Source organism: Ylistrum balloti, unplaced genomic scaffold (assembly GCF_031769215.1).
Source record: "Ylistrum balloti isolate Yb309-2 unplaced genomic scaffold, AGI_CSIRO_Ybal_v1 Utg371144, whole genome shotgun sequence".
NCBI classification, from domain to species: Eukaryota; Metazoa; Mollusca; class Bivalvia; order Pectinida; family Pectinidae; genus Ylistrum; species Ylistrum balloti.
The window spans coordinates 817,922-842,059 of NW_026782627.1; the positions used below are offsets into that span (position 1 = coordinate 817,922).

At 37.3% G+C, this 24,138-nt stretch overlaps 1 protein-coding gene across 1 annotated transcript in view; it reads left to right on the plus strand.

Annotated features, from left to right (window-relative positions):
- LOC132561070 (ninein-like protein) overlaps positions 1 to 24,138 on the plus strand; it is a 58,069-nt gene that overhangs the window by 29,481 nt on the left and 4,450 nt on the right. The window contains exons 10-28 of the mRNA XM_060225793.1: positions 14 to 154; positions 5,879 to 6,053; positions 6,361 to 6,477; positions 6,736 to 6,825; positions 7,093 to 7,291; positions 8,022 to 8,132; positions 8,771 to 8,782; positions 10,860 to 10,871; positions 12,796 to 12,983; positions 13,274 to 13,446; positions 13,812 to 14,376; positions 15,196 to 15,358; positions 15,770 to 15,960; positions 17,210 to 17,242; positions 18,678 to 18,872; positions 19,152 to 19,304; positions 19,411 to 19,527; positions 21,103 to 21,213; positions 22,170 to 22,283. Coding sequence (XP_060081776.1) covers positions 14 to 154; positions 5,879 to 6,053; positions 6,361 to 6,477; positions 6,736 to 6,825; positions 7,093 to 7,291; positions 8,022 to 8,132; positions 8,771 to 8,782; positions 10,860 to 10,871; positions 12,796 to 12,983; positions 13,274 to 13,446; positions 13,812 to 14,376; positions 15,196 to 15,358; positions 15,770 to 15,960; positions 17,210 to 17,242; positions 18,678 to 18,872; positions 19,152 to 19,304; positions 19,411 to 19,527; positions 21,103 to 21,213; positions 22,170 to 22,283 — 2,860 coding nt within the window. The remainder of the gene's footprint in view (positions 1 to 13; positions 155 to 5,878; positions 6,054 to 6,360; positions 6,478 to 6,735; positions 6,826 to 7,092; positions 7,292 to 8,021; positions 8,133 to 8,770; positions 8,783 to 10,859; positions 10,872 to 12,795; positions 12,984 to 13,273; positions 13,447 to 13,811; positions 14,377 to 15,195; positions 15,359 to 15,769; positions 15,961 to 17,209; positions 17,243 to 18,677; positions 18,873 to 19,151; positions 19,305 to 19,410; positions 19,528 to 21,102; positions 21,214 to 22,169; positions 22,284 to 24,138) is intronic.

Here is a 24,138-nt window from a genome sequence, read left to right on the forward strand (position 1 = left end):
TGGTATTCAACAGGTCAACCCTGGAACAGTTTAATTGGGAGACAGAAAAGTTAAAACAAGACTTGACAGAGGCCAACCTTAGAAATACAAAGTTAGCCAAAGAAGTTGATGAACGCCACGCTCACATGGAGCAGAGTACGGAGAGAAAGCTGCTGTAAGTCTCCAGTTATTGTCTGTCCTATCATTCTTTTGATTTGTATGTGTCAGTTTAAGTATAAAATTTATGAGATCAACCACAGAATTTGCTGTCATGTCAAGCTTTTATCAAGAAATGAAGATATCAATATCACTACAAGTAAATCTTAACTCAGTTTTGTTTCTCATTTTATAGATGAATTTGGGATAAAACTGTTTTGAGTATTTATCTTATTGGGTAAAGGGGGATCACAGGGACTATTTTCATCCTAAAATTTGAAACATAAATTTATATGATTTGTATATGTTTGAATCATTTCATGCAAGTCAGTAATCATTTTGTTAAGGAGAAGTTATGAAGAAGGGAGATAACTCCTCCTGTTTTGTATATATTACTAAGTGAATACTTATTAGATAATTCCATTATTTTATATTTTACGTAAAAAAGGGCGTGTAGTTATCTAAAGAAGAAATCTTACTCCGCCTGATTTGTATGCTATACAATGAAATATATGAAGATGAGATAGTGCCAAAAAAACACTTATTGGGAAGGGAGAGAACTTTATATATCTTAGGATCTTGTCATTAACATCAACAACATGAATTTGTCCTTAATGCACCTCAGTAAGATACTAATTGAGATTAAGAAAACTTACCTGTAAGTATAAAAGCAATTAATTATATTTAAATGGGGCTTTGTAGAAGGACTTTGATTTGTAAAGGTTGAGGGATATGATTTTTCCTTGTCAATACCATCAATGCCTGGCTTTGTAAATTTTAATAGCATGCTTCTAAAATATTTGAAATGATCAATTTGCCTTGTTTGTGTAATGCAAAACTATAATGATTGATTATTGTAAATGTTTGTGATATTGAATGGAAATATTTTATAATGTATTTGATATTATTTCATTATCTTTCATTGTTTAAAAAAATTGAAGGAATTCACTTAAATCAGATGAAACTTAAGAGACTATTTGAATCCTGTCAAGGCTATAGTATTTGAAGAAGAGTTATTAAACCACTTTGACTGATATTGTGTGTCATTGTGTCTCCCACCAACTTATATAGAAAATGTCAATTTAACAAAAGTCTCTCTTATCTTTAAATGGCCAGATGTCATTGTAGAATTTATTACCTGTATAGATATTCAGCTTGAGAGGATGTCCCGTTAGTGGTATATAATGGGTTTCTGATTGTAACTGGTGTACAGTGTCCTACCTGAATGTACAGGTATATAGGTAAACATAAACAGTGCCACAGGTATTGGCACATTAAAGTCTGAGGGTAGTTAACGTGTTCCAGGGAGGTGACATTTTCCGCTGTTTTATTGTAAGTTGGATGCAGGTTAAGGATACATTTTCTGTGATCTACAGATGTACAGTATAGTGATTATTTCTTTGTACATTTGTATATAACTTGTATTTAACATTTTGACTATATAAATAAGCTTACTTTGATTTCTGGCTCAAAGTTACATTAGTATATCAACTCTGAACTCTCTTTATAAATAAACATGATGGTTAAGTAAAGTAATTCATATATATATTACAATTTGAAAATAGAAAATAGATGGAAATCTCCTTCAGGGTTAACATTATTGAAAGCATGCCTTATGTTTATTTTCAGTTTAATCATATATAATTATCTTTATATAGCAGATTCCTAATTCTGGGCTCCGCTATCAAATTTGCATTTTGCCCATGAGGCAGAGTACATGTCTCCTGTTTGGTACTGTAGTGTTTTTCTTTTCCCCTATTTTCTATACATGGTTTACAATGCAGTTCCTGTAGCAGATCACAGAGTTAACTTAATGGTTGTGGTTTTAAAACTTTTTATATGTGTTCCCTTCAACACTCAACTCCTGGGTATTATTGGTGTTACTTAATAAGTTTCAACACTTTAACCTCTGAAATACATGTATCAGATCTGCTCCGGTAAGTATTGGAATTTCTCACATACCTCACAGAATGATCACATGGTCCCAAGGATGAGGCATCTTTACCTCATATGGGATAGGAAAAAAAACCTGACACACACTATGATACCACTTACCATAGGGTAGCATCATCGTTTTATGTGTAACCATGTTGCAAATTGATAACATCATCAATATTGATGCATATTGCATGGCCCAGACATTGATAGGATGCAATGAAGAAGTAGTTTTTTTGTGTGTATATGAGAAAAACAATCAAACATGGATCTGTTCAGTAGATAAGAATATCTCAACCCATATGTGTAACAATTTGGCTGGTCAGCACTGGCCTTGCTGAGTGTAATAGTTTGTCTGGTCAGCACTGGCCTTTCCGAGTGTAATAGTTTGTCTGGTCAGCACTGGCCTTGCTGAGTGTAATAGTTTGTCTGGTCAGCACTGGCCTTGCTGTGTGTAATAGTTTGTCTGGTCAGCACTGACCTTGCTGAGTGTAATAGTTTGGCTGGTCAGCACTGGCCTTTCCGAGTGTAATAGTTTGGCTGGTCAACACTGGCCTTTCTGAGTGTAATAGTTTGCCTGGTCAGCACTGGCCTTGTTGAGTGTAATAGTTTGGCTGGTCAGCACTGGCCTTGCCAAGTGTAATGGTTTGGCTGGCAGCACTGCCTTGCTGGGTATAATAGTTTGTCTGGTCAACACTGGCCTTTCTGAGTGTAATAGTTTGTCTGGTCAGCACTGGCCTTTCCGAGTGTAATAGTTTGTCTGGTCAGCACTGGCCTTGCTGAGTGTAATAGTTTGTCTGGTCAGCACTGGCCTTGCTGTGTGTAATAGTTTGTCTGGTCAGCACTGGCCTTGCTGAGTGTAATAGTTTGTCTGGTCAGCACTGGCCTTTCTGAGTGTAATAGTTTGTCTGGTCAGCACTGACCTTGTTGAATGTAATAGTTTGTCTGGTCAGCACTGACCTTGCTGAGTGTAATAGTTTGGCTGGTCAGCACTGGCCTTTCCGAGTGTAATAGTTTGTCTGGTCAGCACTGGCCTTTCCGAGTGTAATAGTTTGGCTGGTCAACACTGGCCTTTCTGAGTGTAATAGTTTGGCTGGTCAACACTGGCCTTTCTGAGTGTAATAGTTTACCTGGTCAGCACTGGCCTTGTTGAGTGTAATAGTTTGGCTGGTCAGCACTGGCCTTGCCAAGTGTAATGGTTTGGCTGGCAGCACTGCCTTGCTGGGTATAATAGTTTGTCTGGTCAACACTGGCCTTTCTGAGTGTAATAGTTTGTCTGGTCAACACTGGCCTTTCTGAGTGTAATAGTTTGTCTGGTCAGCACTGGCCTTGTTGAGTGTAATAGTTTGTCTGGTCAACACTGACCTTGTTGAATGTAATAGTTTGTCTGGTCAGCACTGACCTTGCTGAGTGTAATAGTTTGGCTGGTCAGCACTGGCCTTTCCGAGTGTAATAGTTTGGCTGGTCAATACTGGCCTTTCTGAGTGTAATAGTTTGCCTGGTCAGCACTGGCCTTGTTGAGTGTAACAATTTGGCTGGTCAGCACTGGCCTTGCTGTGTGTAATAGTTTGTCTGGTCAGCACTGGCCTTGCTGAGTGTAATAGTTTGTCTGGTCAGCACTGGCCTTGCTGTGTGTAATAGTTTGTCTGGTCAGCACTGACCTTGCTGAGTGTAATAGTTTGGCTGGTCAGCACTGGCCTTTCCGAGTGTAATAGTTTGGCTGGTCAACACTGGCCTTTCTGAGTGTAATAGTTTGGCTGGTCAACACTGGCCTTTCTGAGTGTAATAGTTTACCTGGTCAGCACTGGCCTTGTTGAGTGTAATAGTTTGGCTGGTCAGCACTGGCCTTGCCAAGTGTAATGGTTTGGCTGGCAGCACTGCCTTGCTGGGTATAATAGTTTGTCTGGTCAACACTGGCCTTTCTGAGTGTAATAGTTTGTCTGGTCAGCACTGGCCTTTCCGAGTGTAATAGTTTGTCTGGTCAGCACTGGCCTTGCTGAGTGTAATAGTTTGTCTGGTCAGCACTGGCCTTGCTGTGTGTAATAGTTTGTCTGGTCAGCACTGACCTTGCTGAGTGTAATAGTTTGGCTGGTCAGCACTGGCCTTTCCGAGTGTAATAGTTTGTCTGGTCAGCACTGGCCTTTCTGAGTGTAATAGTTTGTCTGGTCAGCACTGACCTTGTTGAATGTAATAGTTTGTCTGGTCAGCACTGACCTTGCTGAGTGTAATAGTTTGTCTGGTCAGCACTGGCCTTTCCGAGTGTAATAGTTTGTCTGGTCAGCACTGGCCTTTCCGAGTGTAATAGTTTGGCTGGTCAACACTGGCCTTTCTGAGTGTAATAGTTTGGCTGGTCAACACTGGCCTTTCTGAGTGTAATAGTTTACCTGGTCAGCACTGGCCTTGTTGAGTGTAATAGTTTGGCTGGTCAGCACTGGCCTTGCCAAGTGTAATGGTTTGGCTGGCAGCACTGCCTTGCTGGGTATAATAGTTTGTCTGGTCAACACTGGCCTTTCTGAGTGTAATAGTTTGTCTGGTCAACACTGGCCTTTCTGAGTGTAATAGTTTGTCTGGTCAGCACTGGCCTTGTTGAGTGTAATAGTTTGTCTGGTCAACACTGACCTTGTTGAATGTAATAGTTTGTCTGGTCAGCACTGACCTTGCTGAGTGTAATAGTTTGGCTGGTCAGCACTGGCCTTTCCGAGTGTAATAGTTTGGCTGGTCAATACTGGCCTTTCTGAGTGTAATAGTTTGCCTGGTCAGCACTGGCCTTGTTGAGTGTAATGGTTTGTCTGGTCAGCACTGACCTTGATGAGTGTAATAGTTTCGCTGGTTAGCATTGGCCTTGCTGAGTGTAATAGTTTGTCTGGTCAGCACTGGCCTTGTTGAGTGTAATAGTTTGTCTGGTCAGCACTGACCTTGTTGAATGTAATAGTTTGTCTGGTCAGCACTGACCTTGCTGAGTGTAATAGTTTGGCTGGTCAGCACTGGCCTTTCCGAGTGTAATAGTTTGGCTGGTCAATACTGGCCTTTCTGAGTGTAATAGTTTGCCTGGTCAGCACTGGCCTTGTTGAGTGTAATGGTTTGTCTGGTCAGCACTGACCTTGATGAGTGTAATAGTTTCGCTGGTTAGCATTGGCCTTGCTGAGTGTAATAGTTTGACTGGTTAACACTGGACTTGCTGAGCCAAACTCTTACACTCAGGTTGAGATATTCCTGTCCACTGAACAGATCCATGTAGGATCCTGTTAATCAACATCAGGAATTCCATCAAGACTTTATAGTTTTCATCAAAAAATATTGAGATTGTCATGATAACCAAAATGAAACCTAGAGAAATGATATTTTGGTATCTTTGAGAATTAATGACTTTCACCAACATCACTCTGTAATGTTAATTACTTAAATACTTCCATAACACACAGATATCATCAAGTCCCATGGAAACTGTAAGTGTCTATTGGACAGATGTGGGATACAATAGAGAAAGCAGATATATAGTTATACTTAGAATTAGACCCTAAAATAGATTTAAATGGAAATGGGGATATCTTGTTTCTCACTCACCAGTAATATATATTAAATTAAGTGTGTGTACATTGTATACTAAGACTACATGGTATAGTGCTGTATATGTTGCTGTTATCAGTATAATATCTTGGTCAACAATCAGGAGTGTATACTTGATGAGAAATGACCATACTGGTGGATAGATTTTTACTGTGAGTTGAGAAGATCATGTACCCGACATGTTGCCTGTATCTGCCAGTGTTGTCTGTGATGTAATACTTGAAGCTTGGTGGTTTAACAGGACAGTGGAGAAGAAGTACCAAGAACAGGTGAAGATGTTACAGAGTGAGTTGGAGCATGAGAGAGAACAGTACAACACGCAGGCTGTCACACAGAAAACAGTCCTTGAAGGGGAAATGGAACAGCTCCGACACGAGGACAGAAAGCTCAGAGAGAGTTTGGCACAGGCTCAGAAGGTAATTTAGCTTTATACAAACAAGTTCAGAAGTTAGAGGCTTTGATACGTTCAGCACAGGCTCTGAATTAAAAGCTGGAAGTTTAGGTAAGTTCAGCACAGGCTCTGAATTAAAAGGTGGAGGTTTAGATAAGTTCAGCATACTCTCAAGTGTAGAAGTCAGACACGTTTCAGACAAGTTTAGCACAACCTTACAAATATAAGATTTTAAGATAAGTTTAGCATGGTTCAAAAGATGGAGGTTTAGCAGTTACACTGGCAGTTTATAGTTTATCATAGTTGACGTAAATGAAACATTATCTTTAAAGGAGATAGAGAGACTGGAGAGAGATTTGATAGAATCAGTAGAAAAGCGCACAGATGTTCAGAAACAAAACTCACGACTTCAAAAGGAACTACAGTCCGTCAACGACCTTCAGAGAAAGGTGAGTTATATAACATCTAATAAAAAGATTTTAAAAATGCTATTTTTACTTTAAAAGGCCTTTTATGACCGTTGTGACATTAATAGCAACTGTGTTTGGTCATCTATTCATTATGTACTTGTATTTTACAGGAAATTGTAAGTAACATTACATATGTAACAACTGCGACAGAGGCTCGATTGATTTAGAAAATACTTTAAATGGATGATAGAAAGTTTAGCCATTTTGATTACGATGTGAATTACATATCTTTTACAGCTAGATGAGTTCGAGTCCATTGGTGTTCTCTCTCCAGATGAAAAAAAAGTGACAGAAGAGAAAATTGAGAGAGTCAAGAATGAAAATAAGGTACTTAAACTTGTTGTGTGTATATCTTAGATAGAACAACTTTTAGAAGAGTAGATCCTAATCAATATAGTTTGAAAAATATTTCTGTAGCTTCAAGATCTGAAATGTATTCCAATGGAATGGATCTTTAAAGTTACAACATATTGAAATGATATGAGTTATGATGTCCAATTTTTCATTTGAACATTCATGTCTTCTGGAATGGAAAATCTTAAAAATTTGTGTATGAAAAACTGAGGTTTATATAGGTTTTGTTTTGATTTCCAGGATTTGAAAGATCGTAATGATGAACTCACTGCAGAGTTAGAGACAATAAAACAACAGTTCCCTGCTTTGAAAAAGAAGGACGGTGGTATTGGTCGCTCACCACGAGGATTTGGATCTCGAATTCCTGTTAGAGAGGGGACATTGGTCTCTGATTATATCAAGGCAGGTCGCAGGGGAGTCAGGTCATCTTTGTCCTCAGGTAGGTTGCAAGGGAGTCAGATCATCTTTGTCCTCAGGTAGGTTGCAAGGGAGTCAGGTCATCTTGTCCTCAGGTAAGTCACAGGGGAGCCAGGTCATATCTGTCCTTAAGTAGGTCACAAGGGAGTCAGGTCATCTTTGTCCTCAGGTAGGTCACAGGGGAGTCAGGTCAATTTTGTCCTCAGGTAGGTGGCAAGGGAGTCGGGTCATCTCTGTCCTCAGGTAGGTCACAAGGGAGTCAGGTCATCTTTGTCCTCATCTAGGTTACACGGGAGTCAGGTCAATTTTGTCCTCAGGTAGGTGGCAAGGGAGTCGGGTCATCTTTGTCCTCAGGTCGCAAAGGAGTCAGGTCATCTTTGTCCTCAGGTAGGTCACAGGGGTGTCAGGTCATCTCTGTCCTCATCTAGGTTACACGGGAGTCAAGTCATCTCTATTCTCATGTAGGTTGCAGGGGAGTCTCTGTCTTGAGGTAGGTTACTAGGATAGTCATGTTTTTTCTGTCTTCAGATAGTTTACACTAGTAGTACAGGTAATCTTTTATAAGTTACATGAGACGAGGAATACAAGGGGTTACTGTAGCATTACAAAGATTTATTTTTGTTTTGTAATTTTCTTACATGAATTGAAAATAATTTGCATTACAGCCTGTCACCTCTTTCTCATTGAACAACTCTTGTCATTACTGGTACCTGTTTAGTGGACTCTTTGTATTACATGGTAATATTTTCTAGAAACATCTGATGATGAGACCCAGTCCTCCGGGTCTACAGGACTGACTCCTAACTACAGTAAACGGACACGTCGCAAGCTTCCACAGGCTCCTGATGATGAAGACCCTGGAAGTGAGTACATTTACCCTGAATACAACAGCCACCCCCGCATGTTTACCATCAGTGACATAAGTACCCAGGCATTGCTCGTCATAATGAATTGGTACTTCAGGATTAGAAAGCCTGTACAAGTGTCATATACCTGATATCATCCTACTTCTGATTAACTCGGAATAAGAAAAAAGGTTAAAGGAGTGGTATTATGTTGAATATGGTAAACATGTGATTTGTTTTTGCTAATTTGGAGTGTCTTGTTTTGTCCACCATCTATTAAGTTGTATAATTAATTGTCATTGTTAGGTGTAAATGGTATCAACATTGCCCTATATCATCGGCTTCAATTTAATTGCTTTATCAGTATACCTTTGCTATGAAGTTGCTGACATATAATCTTTGTGATTCTATATGACTTGAACTTATCTGTTACTGACAAACATGTTCATATCACGTTTAATCATTAAATGTGGTTAAAAGAATGTGTGGTTCTTTTTCATTGTAAGAAATTAATTCTGAGGGTATCAGCTGTTGTTTGACACATGTTGATCCTCTTCATATTTTTTATTTTGATGTCGTGACAAAAATGATCATTTTTAAACCTTCATCACACTTATACTGTATTTTTTCCTGTATCATTTGACCTTTGCCTGCAGACTGGATCAAACGTAAGCGTGTTTTGTAACTAACATTGGTGTGCCGTGTCTTATTGTAACACTGTTGTCTTCTGACTGTAGAATATCTCTGTATGTTTATAATATTATATATATCTATATATACACCTGTTTGGTATCCATTTATTAGATTGAGTAATGTATCATAATATTATAAGATATTTCTTTTAAAAGTTAATTCTAATGATTCTCAGCAGCAATTATTGAAATATATATATACTGGACAAAATAAGTTAAGGATCATAAATTGTGACCATAATATCTTTAGAAATTCAAATAATGTATTGCCGGTAATTGCACTCGTAGTTTCTCCAATATGTACCTAAAGTCATGTCAAAGGTGAAAGCACGTGCATCTGAAGGTCTTGCCGTTCCGCTCTAGTTAACTATGGTGGTGTGAAAAACTGACTGGTCTATTACTACAGAGGAATCTTGCAGGTTTTGATTCTGTTACTTCTAAGCTAAAAAAAGTTGAATTTGGAAACATTTAATCAATTTGTAACGAAAACTTGAAAAACTAATCATGCGAAGACATTTAAATGATATGGAAGCCGCGCGAGCTATAGGGCTCCTTCAAGCTGGTCAAACTCAACGAAATGTGGCGGCACAGCTTCATGTTTCTCAGAGCGTGATTAGTAGGCTATGGAATCGCTATCAACAGACAAATAACGTCCGTCAACGCCCCAGATCTGGACGACCACGCTGTACGACAGCCCGACAGGACAGATTCATTTGCATCACGGCACGACGTCAGCGGTTTTTGAGTGCTCCTGTCTTGAATCTTCAGTTTCAGCGTGCTACAAATCTAAGGATTTCATCCCAGACAATCAGAAACAGACTCCATGCCTCTAATTTACGAGCTAGAAGACCAGCAGTCCGACCAATTTTATCCAGAGGTCATCGACAATCCAGACATCAATGGGCCACTCATCATTTGAATTGGCAATTACGTCATTGGAGAAATGTTATGTTCACAGATGAGTCTAGGTTTTGTGTTGACTTCCATGACGGTAGGAGGAGGGTATGGAGAACCCAAGGAGAGCGCTATGCATACTGCTGTGTTGTCCAGCATGCTCGCTTTGGTGGTGGGTCAGTGATGGTTTGGGCAGGGATCAGTGTTGACTTCCATACATACCTCTACATCATAGACAATGGATCTTTAACAGCTGTTCGATACAGGGACGAGATTCTACACCCTATAGTAAGGCCCATTGCAGGAGTTGTTGGCCATGATTTTATTCTGATGGATGATAATGCTCGTCCTCACCGTGCTCGTGTGGTCAACGACTATCTTCAACGTGAAGCAATCGTTCGCATGGAGTGGCCAAGTCGTTCCCCTGATCTGAACCCTATCGAGCATGCTTGGGACACCTTGCAACGCCGGGTTTCAGCTCGACCTAATCCGCCACAGAACCGCCAACAGCTTATGATTGCTCTGCAAGAGGAATGGCAGCGCATCCCACAGATCAGCCACCGACGACTAATAAGGAGCATGTGCAGACGTTGCAGGGCAGTTATTGATGTCAACGGAGGTCATACTGCCTATCAAACTGCCAATTGCAGTTTGATGAGTTTTCCTTGTCTACATGATTAACTTGCTCTACTTCCTCTTACACTTTCATTTCAAGGGTGCTGTTACTCAGGGTTATCTGCTCTTGGTAGCAATTACCACAAATGAATTTGTTTTGTGTAATTAAAGACTAAAATGAATGTTCTGTCATTAAAATTTAAAATATAATCATATTATTATTTGTATGTAAAACTGCACTGTTTCAAGTTTATGATCCTTAACTTATTTTGTTCAGTATATATTATGTATCAACATCTGCTTTTATCTATCAATAGTGGCAGAACATTAATGTTTAGATATACATGTTTAAGACTTCCAGTGAAGCCTACCTATAAATAGTTGACTGTGGCATAGTAGGTTAATCAGCAGTGGTGGTCTAGTTTGTTTATTGTTTTACTGACAGCATGAGCTTCATCTTTATAACAACATATTACGATAGTCTTGATTTTAGGTGACACATTACAATTCTATCAAGTCAAGAATTATTGAATGTTATTTTCAGATTGGGAAACACGTAAGCCTGTAGTGTTGTTAAACCCCACACTTTTATTTTGTCGACACGTTAATAGCATTTTGTCTATAACTGTATTGAATCACAGTTGAATTGTGCACTTCTTGTACTCCCCATTGATTCTTTAACAATCTCCTAGCTGTTCTTTATATTTAAAAGATAATTACAAGAAATTGCGAGAAATCTGTAAATTTTAAAGGAATGATTTTGTTTACCATTATGTCTCTGCTGTGAAATGATTTTAAAACATATATGCTTGTTTTAATAAAACTGTTCATACCAGCTACTCGGAAATCAATTTAATTCTCACTAATCTTATTTTGTCCTCTGGGCTTGAATTACTGTCACATTGCTGGAATAGGAATTCAGTTTTTGATTTGAAAACATATTCCAACTGCATGTTACTCCAAATTCCCCATTCAGCTGTGTAGCTTGTTTGCCCATTCCATACATAGCATATAAAGGCTTTTGATCTTGATTTATTGAATGTATGAACAGAAAAAGGCCTTCGCTTGGTACTACAATCCTAGAAATGTATACGTGTAGGTATATCATACTAACTGAAATGTCAACCATTACTGTGAATGCTACAAAATTTTGTTGACTCTGTACATTTTCTACCATGTTATGTTCTATGAGAGTTTTATAGGTCAGCCACTTGACATCGATCTTATGAAGGATAAAGTATACATCACATGAAATGATTAGATAAAAACTTCTTGTGAAATGACTGACTGAACTGTTTTGAGACAGAGTGTAATGTTACCCTTTATCAGAAGGATCTACGTAAAAGATGACATTGACCAGAATCTATCATTAAGATATATAGTGTACAATCACTGTAATTTTGGTCAGTTGTGTAACAATGATTTCCTTGTACCATATTCATTAGGACTTTAAATTTAGTAATTGGTACTGGTCTGTCGATATCAGTTTTGCTGTTTAAGGATTAAACCAGCTGTACATTTTGTACTGTTGACCTTTGCTTTTTGACCCTATGACCTGTCCATGTAGAATGACATTAGCTGATTTCTAATGTCTTGTCAATATTTGCTGTGGTGTCCAACAAACAGTGATTTGTTTATAAAGGTCATATAATCCTAGATAAGGTCACTTTGTTAAGTATAGTCCAACACTTATAGTGTAATAAACAGGTTTCTTAATAGAATAGCAGTTCTTATAACACATCCAGTAGAAGATTAGAGTGTGACGTTTCGATGACTACATTGTCACCTTCATCAGACAAATAACCAGAGTGGAGCGTACTAGCACTGACGTACGTAGTGTACTAGGTGGTACGGAATCGACCAACGTTTTTGGCTGGACTATAACCCTATGTACACTAAGGTCGAGAATAGTGTGACAAGATGGTAAACAAATAGGTTTCTTAATAGTCAAACTACTCACTGTATGATAAATAGGACCGTACGAGAGATTAAGCAATCCTTGACTGCAGTAGACTGATCATGCACTCTTTGATATTAGTAACTTATAGGCAAAGATCTCTGGCTTTAGAAATATTTGTTCTTCTGTTATTATTTTCTGAAATATTTTATCTGGTTATCTATTTTCCAAAATACTTTCTTCATCCTAGTAATTTTTTTTCTTTATGTGTGACAATTCATTTCTACTCATATTCATAAATATGACCTTATTTGACTGAAATTACAATTTTGCTATAAATTGCTTTCTTATCTATTTCATCAGTAAATACTGTACTAGCAGAGAAAACTTTCCTTTATAAGACACAACAAAAAAAACGTATTGAAAAGATTATCTAAAGATTTACTCTCCACAAGATACATGGATCTGGACTTGTACACAAGTGTAAAATATAGGATCTCTAATGTAATTGTCTGGCTTAAGATGGCTGGAATTGTCGTTTGTAATGACTTAATGATGACTGGGTCTGTTGATTGTTGTACAGGTGTCAGCAGCATACAGAATGACAGGGAACAGATAGAGAACCTTAAAAAGGAACTAATTGACCTTAAAAACCACATGGAAAGAGAGCATGCAGAGCTTGAGAACACTTATAAAGAGGAACTTTCTAAGAGGGAGGAGAGGCATGACAACCAGAAAGCTGAACTTTTAAAGAAATTTGAAGAAGAAAAGGTTAGTGTGATGATGTGAAAAATAGAAGTGAAAAATTGAAGTCAAACTTTGAAAGTGGATTATATAAAATTGATATCTTACTAGGAAGAGTGACAAGTATTTCAACTGATAACTGTGTTAGGTATATACTCTGTTACAGAACTATACTACCAGCTGATTAAACTACACGTACCATTGGACAAAGGATTCATGTCAAATATTAAATGTATTTGTAAAATCATTTCACTTCATAAAATTGATAAATTACTTTCATATATTAATTAAAATCAAATAACGCTGATCGTCTACAGGGTAAAATCTACGAGGATTGTGAACACATCAAACAGACGGAATTGGCTGGCCGACAGCAGGAGCTGCAGGTTCTCTTTGCACAAGAAAAACAAGACATATTGGACAAACATGAATCAGAGAAGAAAATTTTAAACCAGAAATTTGTGGAAGAAAAGGACTCCTTGATTAAGAGGCGAGTTATTGTTAACATAAAGACGTAGTATTTTGTATCACTGTAAAACTGGAATTGACAGCCAGATAAGATACTGTGTTATATGAAGACTATAGAGACTATTTATAGAACTATTTACTAGTGTATATGTCTCACTAGTTCCATGTTAAAATGGATATGTATTCATTCCTCTATCCTATCCTATCACAAACTCACCACAATCAACATGTATTCTCGATTTCTCTTCAGAAGTTGTCAATAATGTATGAAAATTATATCATTTACAAAAATATTAATGTAAAGGTTTTTGTTTCAATCAAAACTTAAGTGTATCTGGCATTATATAGTTCAAGTCAACGGTCTGTAACACTGTTTCCTTTCTTTAGTCTACAAGCAGATTATGCACGGGATCTGGAGGCACAAGTGAATGCAGTGAGGGAGGATTATGCCCGTGACAAGGCTGAACTGGAGTCATACATCTCACAGCCTGATGAGTCGCAGCTACAACAGCTTGAACAGGAAAAGGCTGAACTTGAGGAGAAACTGTTTGAGCACCAGGAGGAGTTGGAACACCGCCTCTCAGAGGAAAGGACCAAACTCATAGAGGAATTAGAAGTGACCAAGGAGAATGAAATACAAAAACTCAAGTCTAGATTTGAAAATGATTGTGTGAATATTAGGACAGAGATGGATATAAGTAAGCAAGATGACATTCATAAATTACAAGCTAAACATGAGGAGGAGAAAAACAAGTTACGGATCGATTTTGAATCTGCAAGAGAGGATGACAAGAATGAATTTGATATGCAAGTTTTGCAGCAGAGAGAGGAACTGGAGAGCAGATTTAACAAGGAAAGAGAGACTTTGGAGGAGAAGTATGAGGAACAGTTAAGGAGACTAAATCAAGAATTACAGGCCAAGATACAAGAGTATGAGAACAGTCTCTCGGAGGTCAGTGTCACTTGGGAACGAGTCATAGTCAAAAGATTGTACAATATTACTTCAAAGGAGTTCAATGTCTCGAGGTCATACGAGGTTACCTCATCAGGGGAAAGGGTCAAAGTTTCTAAATCCTAAAAAGTTACCTCACATCATTTGTCAAACTAACAAAATTAATATTTTTTAATAAAAATATAAAAATGTAATCAATTATAAGGATTATTAGGTCTAAGATGATTTTAGATGTATTTTTGTAAACCACAGGAGCCCCTTGTAGGTGATTTATTAGCTTCAGGGATTTTAAAGTGTTTATTTTTACATCCATGAAAAGTCATTAGTGTTATCTAGGTACCAATTCCTTAAGTTCTCTTCAGTCTTGTCTAGTGCGTAACTTTCTTGCTTATGTACTCAGGTTCATAAGACTATAATCAAAGATTTTCAGAGTATCAACTACTTTACCTCAGTTTGCTGCAATAAATACAGACATTTTAGTTAGTAAAAGTGAAATGTCCAATGTGCAAAGTGGTGACCTGTTGTGAAGTTTGATACCAAAGCTTGTTTTTAGTTAAAAGCTTAAAGTATATTTCATACAAACACCAAATTTGCTATAAAATGGGACATGTGTTGGGAACTGGAATCACATTCTGTACATAATATCTTACAGCTATTCACTTTATCCTTTCCTGAGACCATTGAGTTTGGTATGGATCATAACTTTGCTCGCACTTTCACCAATATCAGCTATATATATATATATACCATACAAATATAATATGACACCAGTCTGTAAATAACACATACAGGAAGAGTGAATCCTACTGTTTTCTTTAGGGTGTGGATGCTCTGAAAGGTAAGACAAAGGAGGACTTTTTTAACATTCTGTCCAGTGAGAAGGATTTGATGGCTGTCAGACAGAAGGAGGAGGTATCTCAGGGAATAGAGCAGGAGAAAGTGGAGTTGGAGGGGCAGTATACTGGCCGTATACAGGAGTTAGGTAATATTCATCAATATAACAGATGTTCTTAACATTGTTGTTATATCATAACTTGACTGCATACTGATAACACCATACAACTACTGGTGTTATTGTCTATTCATCTTATATATTGTAAGTAAGTAAATATCTGAAATTAATGTCTTCCATTTGGTGTTCATATACATCATGAATGCCATTAAGAAAGGAATGTCATGAACATGACACATTTATTCATGTGTGCTTCATGGAGTTTTTATTTGGCATTGATATTGACTTCAGATTTTAAAAAAAGTAATGTCTCAAAATTTTAAATGAAGTTTCTTTTGTCTGAGAAGCTGCTGGAAAGACATTACTAACATGTGACATACATTTGAATATCCAGATAGCACAATAAAACATCATATGTAACAAAACTTGGATATCTTACAGAACAAGCCTTTGCCCAAGAGAAGGAGGATCTTCGAGACAAGTATGAGGGTCAGATTGTGGCACTGCGAAGTCAGTTAGACCGTCTCAGTGTGCGACTGGAGGAAGAACGAGAAGCCATGGAGGAACGTTTTGAGGAGGAAAGGGAAACACTTGAAGAGGAACTGGCACGCACCATCAAGGAGGAACTAGAGGTGGGTCAGTCTTATAACTCTAAATATCCCACCATCAAGGAGAAAGTAGAATTGGGTCAGTCTTATAACTCAGGTTACCGAAAGATCCCACCATCAAGGAGAAAGTAGAATTGGGTCAGTCTTATAACTCAGGTTACTGAAAGATCCCACCATCAAGGAGAAAGTAGAATTGGGTCAGTCTTATAACTCAGGTTACCTAAAGATCCCACCATCAAGGAGAAAGTAGAATTGGGTCAGTCTTATAACTCTAAATATCCCACCATCAAGGAGAAAGTAGAGGTGGGTCAGTTTTATAACCCAGGTTTTCTAAAGATCCCAACATTAGGGAGAAAGTAGAATTGGGTCAGTCTTATAACTCAGGTTACCTAAAGATCCCACCATTAGGGAGAAAGAGGAATTGGGTCAGTCTTATAACTCAGGTTACCTGAAGATCCCACCATTAGGGAGAAAGAAGAATTGGGTCAGTCTTATAACTCAGGTTACCTGAAGATCCCACCATTAGGGAGAAAGTAGAATTGGGTTAGTCTTATAACTCAGGTTACCTAAAGATCCCACCATCAAGGAGAAAGTAGAATTTGGTCAGTCTTATAACTCAGGTTACCAAAAGATCCCACGATCAAGGAGAAAGTAGAATTGGGTCAGTCTTATAACTCAGGTTACCTAAAGATCCCACCATCAAGGAGAAAGTAGAATTGGGTCAGTCTTATAACTCTAAATATCCCACCATCAAGGAGAAAGTAGAATTGGGTCAGTCTTATAACTCAGGTTACCGAAAGATCCCACCATCAAGGAGAAAGAAGAATTGGGTCAGTCTTATAACTCAGGTTACCGAAAGATCCCACCATCAAGGAGAAAGTAGAATTGGGTCACTCTTATAACTCAGGTTACCTAAAGGTGGGCTTATTACAGAACATTGAAAAGGCATTTCTTTATAATTTGGCTGTGTATCATTTATCTGTGGATGTACTTATTATCAGGGTTTATTGATGATTGAATACTGGTATCTATTTATCGTTAATTATATTTGGTTATAGCTAAAAATAATTAGAACAGGTTATATATTGGATGAGTCATATTCAGTTGAAAGCAATTCAGATTTGGTATTATCTGTTCAGGTTGCATGTATTCATGAGGGATGGTTTTATTTCAATCTCTTCTTGTAAAAATTGGAACATAAACAAACCAAAACATTTAATGATCCTTTTGGAAAGCAGTTGTGACTTTAACATTGTTTTTGGAAATAAAACAGAATCACAAAATACGACAGAGTACCAGATTTGAGGTAAATCTAAATGTCTGTATTGCAGATAACTTGGTCCTTTTTCAACCCCACAGAAAATAACATATACACATAAAATGTTCATCTAATGAGTCTCATTTAGTGTTTAATATATCACTATCTTATGTTTATACACAAAGCATGACTTGGATGTTGTCCTCTCCCGAGCACAATTTCAGGAATATTGCTGAAGATGAAAAATGAAGGAATTTTTTTGTTATCTGATACATGTATTCTTTCCTCTTTTGTTTTATTTTCTCTCTTTTTTCTGAAATTCATTGAAAAGAAGTATTGATGAGTAATTTTGAAATTATTTCTCTGATAATCAAGATATCGGTGGTAGGCATTGGCAAGAAATTCTTTGTGAGGACAGGACGAGTGACCCACTCAAAGGTAGACAACTACATTGTTGTGGCATTGCTTGTTTTTATAGCTGGTATATACAACAATACCAGAATATCTAGTGTGACAAGAAATGCTGATCTTTTTCTGAGAGTACAATAATCTTTAGTGTTGTGTTGTAACAGGAAGATGATTTGACATTGATATGAAAATTGCTGAATTTTTAGAGGGATGCATTTACTAAACAGTGTGCAGGATTATAAAATGTTTCTGCAAGTTTGAAGAATTTGTGTGAACTGTCTGTGATATTAATATTTTGTGAATGAAAAGTAACCCATGTTTCACTATTATCTCTCATTAACCACAGGTTTTATATTTGATTGTAGCACCTCTTACCATTTGTGAATTGTATAGGTTTATGTTTCTTTAATATGAATTTGATTCATTGATGAAATTTTAGCATTTGTTCAAAAGAGAGCTAACATTTTGTCATTTATATGAACTTAAAAAACATTTTGTCATTTATATGAACTTAAAAATCTGTTTGGTTATACTGCTTAAGATATCTGTATCAGTTATCTGATTCATTCAGACCCAGAGATTTTAAACACTACCTACAGAAATGTGTGTATGGGACTTTTAATACCTGATTCAGGCTACAGTGTTAGGGTTACTCAGGTGACTGATCGCAGTTGACTTATGTTGATATAGTCTAGAGCATATCTGAAAACAAAAACACTTGAAGCTACTCCTCTGAAACTGCTGGTCAGATTTTGATGAAACATGGTGATATTAATAGGGCTATCTTTAAAACTGAAACTGACTACTCAAGAGAGGAATCAAACCCCAGTAGGCTGAGGAGAAGGATAAATAACTGAATGCAAAACATGTTTAAGACTTAGAATCCATTCTATGCATACTCAAGCACCTGCTTATACTTCACTGACCAGGACCAACTCAGAAGGTTCCGATTAAAAGCAAGAATACTTAAAGTCTGGTATAATAATTGTTTTATTTGAAAAAAAGTCTAAATTTGGTCACTTGAGGGACTTGGTACTGTTCTTCTTATCGTAAACAATAACGTTTCTGTCAATAGGATGAATTCACCCAGCAAATAGAGCAGCTTAAAGTTTCTTTTGAGAATGAGAAGGGGGAGCTTCAACGTCAGGTTGATATGTACAGGGAGGAGGTTGAAGAGCTACAGAAAGATCTGGAGCAGAAGGAGACATCTACTGGGAAGGAGGAGGAACTACGTCTCACCATCTCAACATTAAAACGGGAAAAGCAGCAGGTATAATGCCTACTAAAATATAGTCTATTTCAATATCTCTCCTAAAAATGTATCTCTGATAATTTTTGTTATTTTAATTCACTTAAAGGTTTTTGAAATGTTTTGCTTCTTGTACATAATTCTGATATATAAGCCAGAAAGACAGTGGGAAGGTGGAGTTTTAACATATTTTTCAGATAAAGCAAAATTTCACATTCTTTGAGGAAATTGAAATTGTTTTTAAAGAAATTCAACAGATATAAGTAAACCATATGAACTGTATGTTCCATGGACATTCAGGCTGAGAGAGCCCATCAGGAAACACAGCAGTCACTAGAGGACAGCAAGTCTAGCCTGGAATCACGGATAGAGAGTCTTCTGGTGGAGAGAGAGGAGGTCATAACCGCAGCCAGGGCATCAGAAGTCCATCAAGCCAAGGAATCTGTAGACAGGGTAAGTCTGTCAGTACTATACATAAAATAGTTTTAGAAAATTACAAAGAATTGAGTAAAAAATTTAACAGCCATTATTGTACATGATTTAATCATATTGGTTACAGCTACAGCACTCTGTGGTGGTCAAGGAGAAGGTAGCGTTAGAAAAGGAGATGTCCAAACTGAGGCGAAAAGCTCTGGAGCTGGAAGTGGACAATCAGAGGCTAAGTGCTTTACAAGAGGTAATTGACATGTTCTCAACCATAATTATTGGTGTTACTGGTAGAGGGGGAAAACATTTAGTTCTGGATAGTAAGTAACAGGTGTAAGTGGAATAGGGACCATACATTGACTTACTTCTCTATAGAAGGTAAGTAACAGGTGTAAGGGGTATAGGGACCATACATTGACTTACTTCTCTATAGAAGGTAAGTAACAGGTGTAATGGGTATAGGGACCATACATTGACTTACTTCTCTATAGAAGGTAAGTAACAGGTGTAATGGGTATAGGGACCATACATTGACTTACTTCTCTATAGAAGGTAAGTAACAGGTGTAATGGGTATAGGGACCATACATTGACTTACTTCTCTATAGAAGGTAAGTAACAGGTGTAAGTGGTATAGGGACCATACATTGACTTACTTCTCTATAGAAGGTAAGTAACAGGTGTAAGGAGTATAGGGACCATACATTGACTTACTTCTCTATAGAAGGTAAGTAACAGGTGTAAGGAGTATAGGGACCATACATTGACTTACTTCTCTATAGAAGGTAAGTAACAGGTGTAAGGAGTATAGGGACCATACATTGACTTACTTCTCTATAGAAGGTAAGTAACAGGTGTAAGGAGTATAGGGACCATACATTGACTTACTTCTCTATAGAAGGTAAGTAACAGGTGTAAGTGGTATAGGGACCATACATTGACTTACTTCTCTATAGAAGGTAAGTAACAGGTGTAAGTGGTATAGGGACCATACATTGACTTACTTCCCTATAGAAGGTAAGTAACAGGTGTAAGTGGTATAGGGACCATACATTGACTTACTTCTCTATAGAAGGTAAGTAACAGGTGTAAGGAGTATAGGGACCATACATTGACTTACTTCTCTATAGAAGGTAAGTAACAGGTGTAAGTGTTATAGGGACCATACATTGACTTACTTCTCTATAGAAGGTAAGTAACAGGTGTAAGTGGTATAGGGACCATACATTGACTTACTTCTCTATAGAAGGTAAGTAACAGGTGTAAGTGGTATAGGGACCATACATTGACTTACTTCTCTATAGAAGGTAAGTAACAGGTGTAAGGAGTATAGGGACCATACATTGACTTACTTCTCTATAGAAGGTAAGTAACAGGTGTAAGGAGTATAGGGACCATACATTGACTTACTTCTCTATAGAAGGTAAGTAACAGGTGTAAGGAGTATAGGGACCATACATTGACTTACTTCTCTATAGAAGGTAAGTAACAGGTGTAAGTGGTATAGGGACCATACATTGACTTACTTCTCTATAGAAGGTAAGTAACAGGTGTAATGGGTATAGGGACCATACATTGACTTACTTCTCTATAGAAGGCAAGTAACAGGTGTAAGTGGAATAGGGACCATACATTGACTTACTTCTCTATAGAAGGTAAGTAACAGGTGTAAGGGGTATAGGGACCATACATTGACTTACTTCCCTATAGATGGTAAGTAACAGGTGTAAGGGGTATAGGGACCATACATTGACTTTTAATTTATTGACTGTCTAGTTATATGGCGTATATGAAGGGAGATTACTCTATTATAAAATTTGTTGTAGACTGCTTTTCATGACTGGGACCAGGAGAAGACGGAGTATGTGCAGAGAATTCAGAAGTTAGAAGAACAATTAAAAGAAAGTAGTTCTGATGTGATATCCCCTCATGCTCAGGTAGTCATCAGTTACATTCATTTCTTTCCTGATCTTTGTTCCTTAGCACATTTGCACAATTTGCCCTGTTAGATTTAAGGTCTGCAGTATTACACTCTATTTTTTTTATTTGGGTTTTTCCTTATCATGCAGGTTATTAGTTAGGTTTAAAGACTTCAGATTCATATATATATTATTTTTCCAATTGTAGTTTGCTTTTAAAAAACATTGCTTGTTGAAAAGTGTTGATTTATACAAATTAAAATAGGATTTGACTTATTATAAAATTGATATTAAATTCATAAAAAAGCAGAGTCAGAACAAGGGCACCGCTCAGTAAATCTTACCACATCACAATAGTTTTATAACATGTCTTACAATGTGTGTGACATAGAATATTCCATGAGTATTTGCAGTAAATATTGTGTGTATATGTATATTGTGTTGTCCCAAATCAATTACCATCAGCCATATGACCTCCAACCTCACCCCACTCAATCCTAATCTGTTCTCACCTGTTCTGTCCCCATTCAATTACCCTCAGCCCATGACCTCCAACATCACCTTTGCTATCTTGTCACTTCCTCTGTGTTGTCCTTATTCAATTACCACTAGCCTGATGACCTCAAATCTCATCTTCACTTTCTTTGTCACCTCCTCTGTGTTGTCCAAATTCCATTTCCATCTTCCTTGCAACCATTAACCTTATCTCCATCTTCCTGTCCCCTCCATCATGGTGTCCCCATCCTTTACCAATAGCTCCATGACCTTTAACCTCAAGCGTCCTTGTCATCTTCTTTGTGTTGTCCCAATCCTGTAACCACCAGCATCATGGCCTTTTACCTCACCCCTACCATCTTTATCATCTCCTTTGTTTTGTCCCATCTCATTATCTCTAGGACTACCCTCTGCACCTTCAGTATTGCTGTGTTGTGTGTTCTCACCAATTTTGCCTTGTTTTCCTGCACTTTACCTAGAATGTGATTGACAGTCTTCGAAGGGAACGTGATGACCTCGACCGTACACTGGCCTCGGCCAAAAACAAATTACAGAATGTTGATGATAGGGTCAAAAAGATGACCGAACAGCAGGTATAACTAATTCACTCAATACAAAATATACCAGTTGACAGACTGTTATTTATCTCATGTTACTACTTGTCAGTTCTGTCACTGTTCATTGTAAAAGTGAAGTGATATACAAGACATGCTAAAAGAGATTTCTGGTTCAGAAAAGAAGTTATTGAAAATCTTCCCCAAAGGAATGTTGTATAATATCAACCCTCAGAGAATTAACTGTGTTATGTATGGGTGATATTTTATACTCCAGGAATTTAACTGTGTAATGTATGGGTGAATTTTTACACTCCAGAGAATTAACGGTGTTATGTATGGGTGATATTTTACACAACAGGGATTTAACTGTGGTATGTATGGGTGATATTTTACACAACAGGGATTTAACTGTGTTATGTATGGGTAAAATTTTACACACCAGGGATTTAACGGTGTTATGTATGGGTGATATTTTACACACCAGAGAATTAACTGTGTTATGTATGGGTGATATTTTACACACTAGAGATTTAACTGTGTTATGTATGGCTGATATTTTACACACCAGGGATTTAACTGTGGTATGTATGGGTGATATTTTACACACCAGGGATTTAACTGTGTTGTGTATGGGTGATATTTTACACACCAGGGATTTAACTGTGTAATGTATGGGTGAAATTTTACACACCAGAGAATTAACTGTGTTATGTATGGGTGATATTTTATACTCCAGGGATTTAATTGTGTTATGTATGGGTGAAATTTTACACACCAGGGATTTAACTGTGTTATGTATGGGTGATATTTTACACAACAGGGATTTAACTGTGTTATGTATGGGTGAAATTTTACACTCCAGAGAATTAACTGTGTTATGTATGGGTGATATTTTATACTCCAGGGATTTAACTGTGTTATGTATGGGTGATATTTTACACACTAGAGATTTAACTGTGTTATGTATGGGTGATATTTTACACACCAGGGATTTAACTGTGGTATGTATGGGTGATATTTTACACACCAGGGATTTAACTGTGTTGTGTATGGGTGATATTTTACACACCAGGGATTTAACTGTGTAATGTATGGGTGAAATTTTACACACCAGAGAATTAACTGTGTTATGTATGGGTGATATTTTATACTCCAGGGATTTAATTGTGTTATGTATGGGTGAAATTTTACACACCAGGGATTTAACTGTGTTATGTATGGGTGATATTTTACACAACAGGGATTTAACTGTGTTATGTATGGGTAAAATTTTACACTCCAGAGAATTAACTGTGTTATGTATGGGTGATATTTTACACACCAGGGATTTAACTGTGTTGTGTATGGGTGATATTTTACACACCAGGGATTTAACTGTGTAATGTATGGGTGAAATTTTACACACCAGAGAATTAACTGTGTTATGTATGGGTGATATTTTATACTCCAGGGATTTAATTGTGTTATGTATGGGTGAAATTTTACACACCAGGGATTTAACTGTGTTATGTATGGGTGATATTTTACACAACAGGGATTTAACTGTGTTATGTATGGGTAAAATTTTACACTCCAGAGAATTAACTGTGTTATGTATGGGTGATATTTTACACACCAGGGATTTAACTGTGTTATGTATGGGTGATATTTTATAATCCAGGGATTAACTGTGTAATGTATGGGTGAAATTTTACACACCAGGAATTTAACTGTGTTATGTATGGGTGATATTTTACACACCAGGAATTTAAGTGTGTTATGTATGGGTGAAATTTTACACACCAGGGATTTAACTGTGTTATGTATGGGTGATATTTTACACACCAGGGATTTAAGTGTGTTATGTATGGGTGATATTTTATACTCCAAGGATTTAACTGAATTATGTATT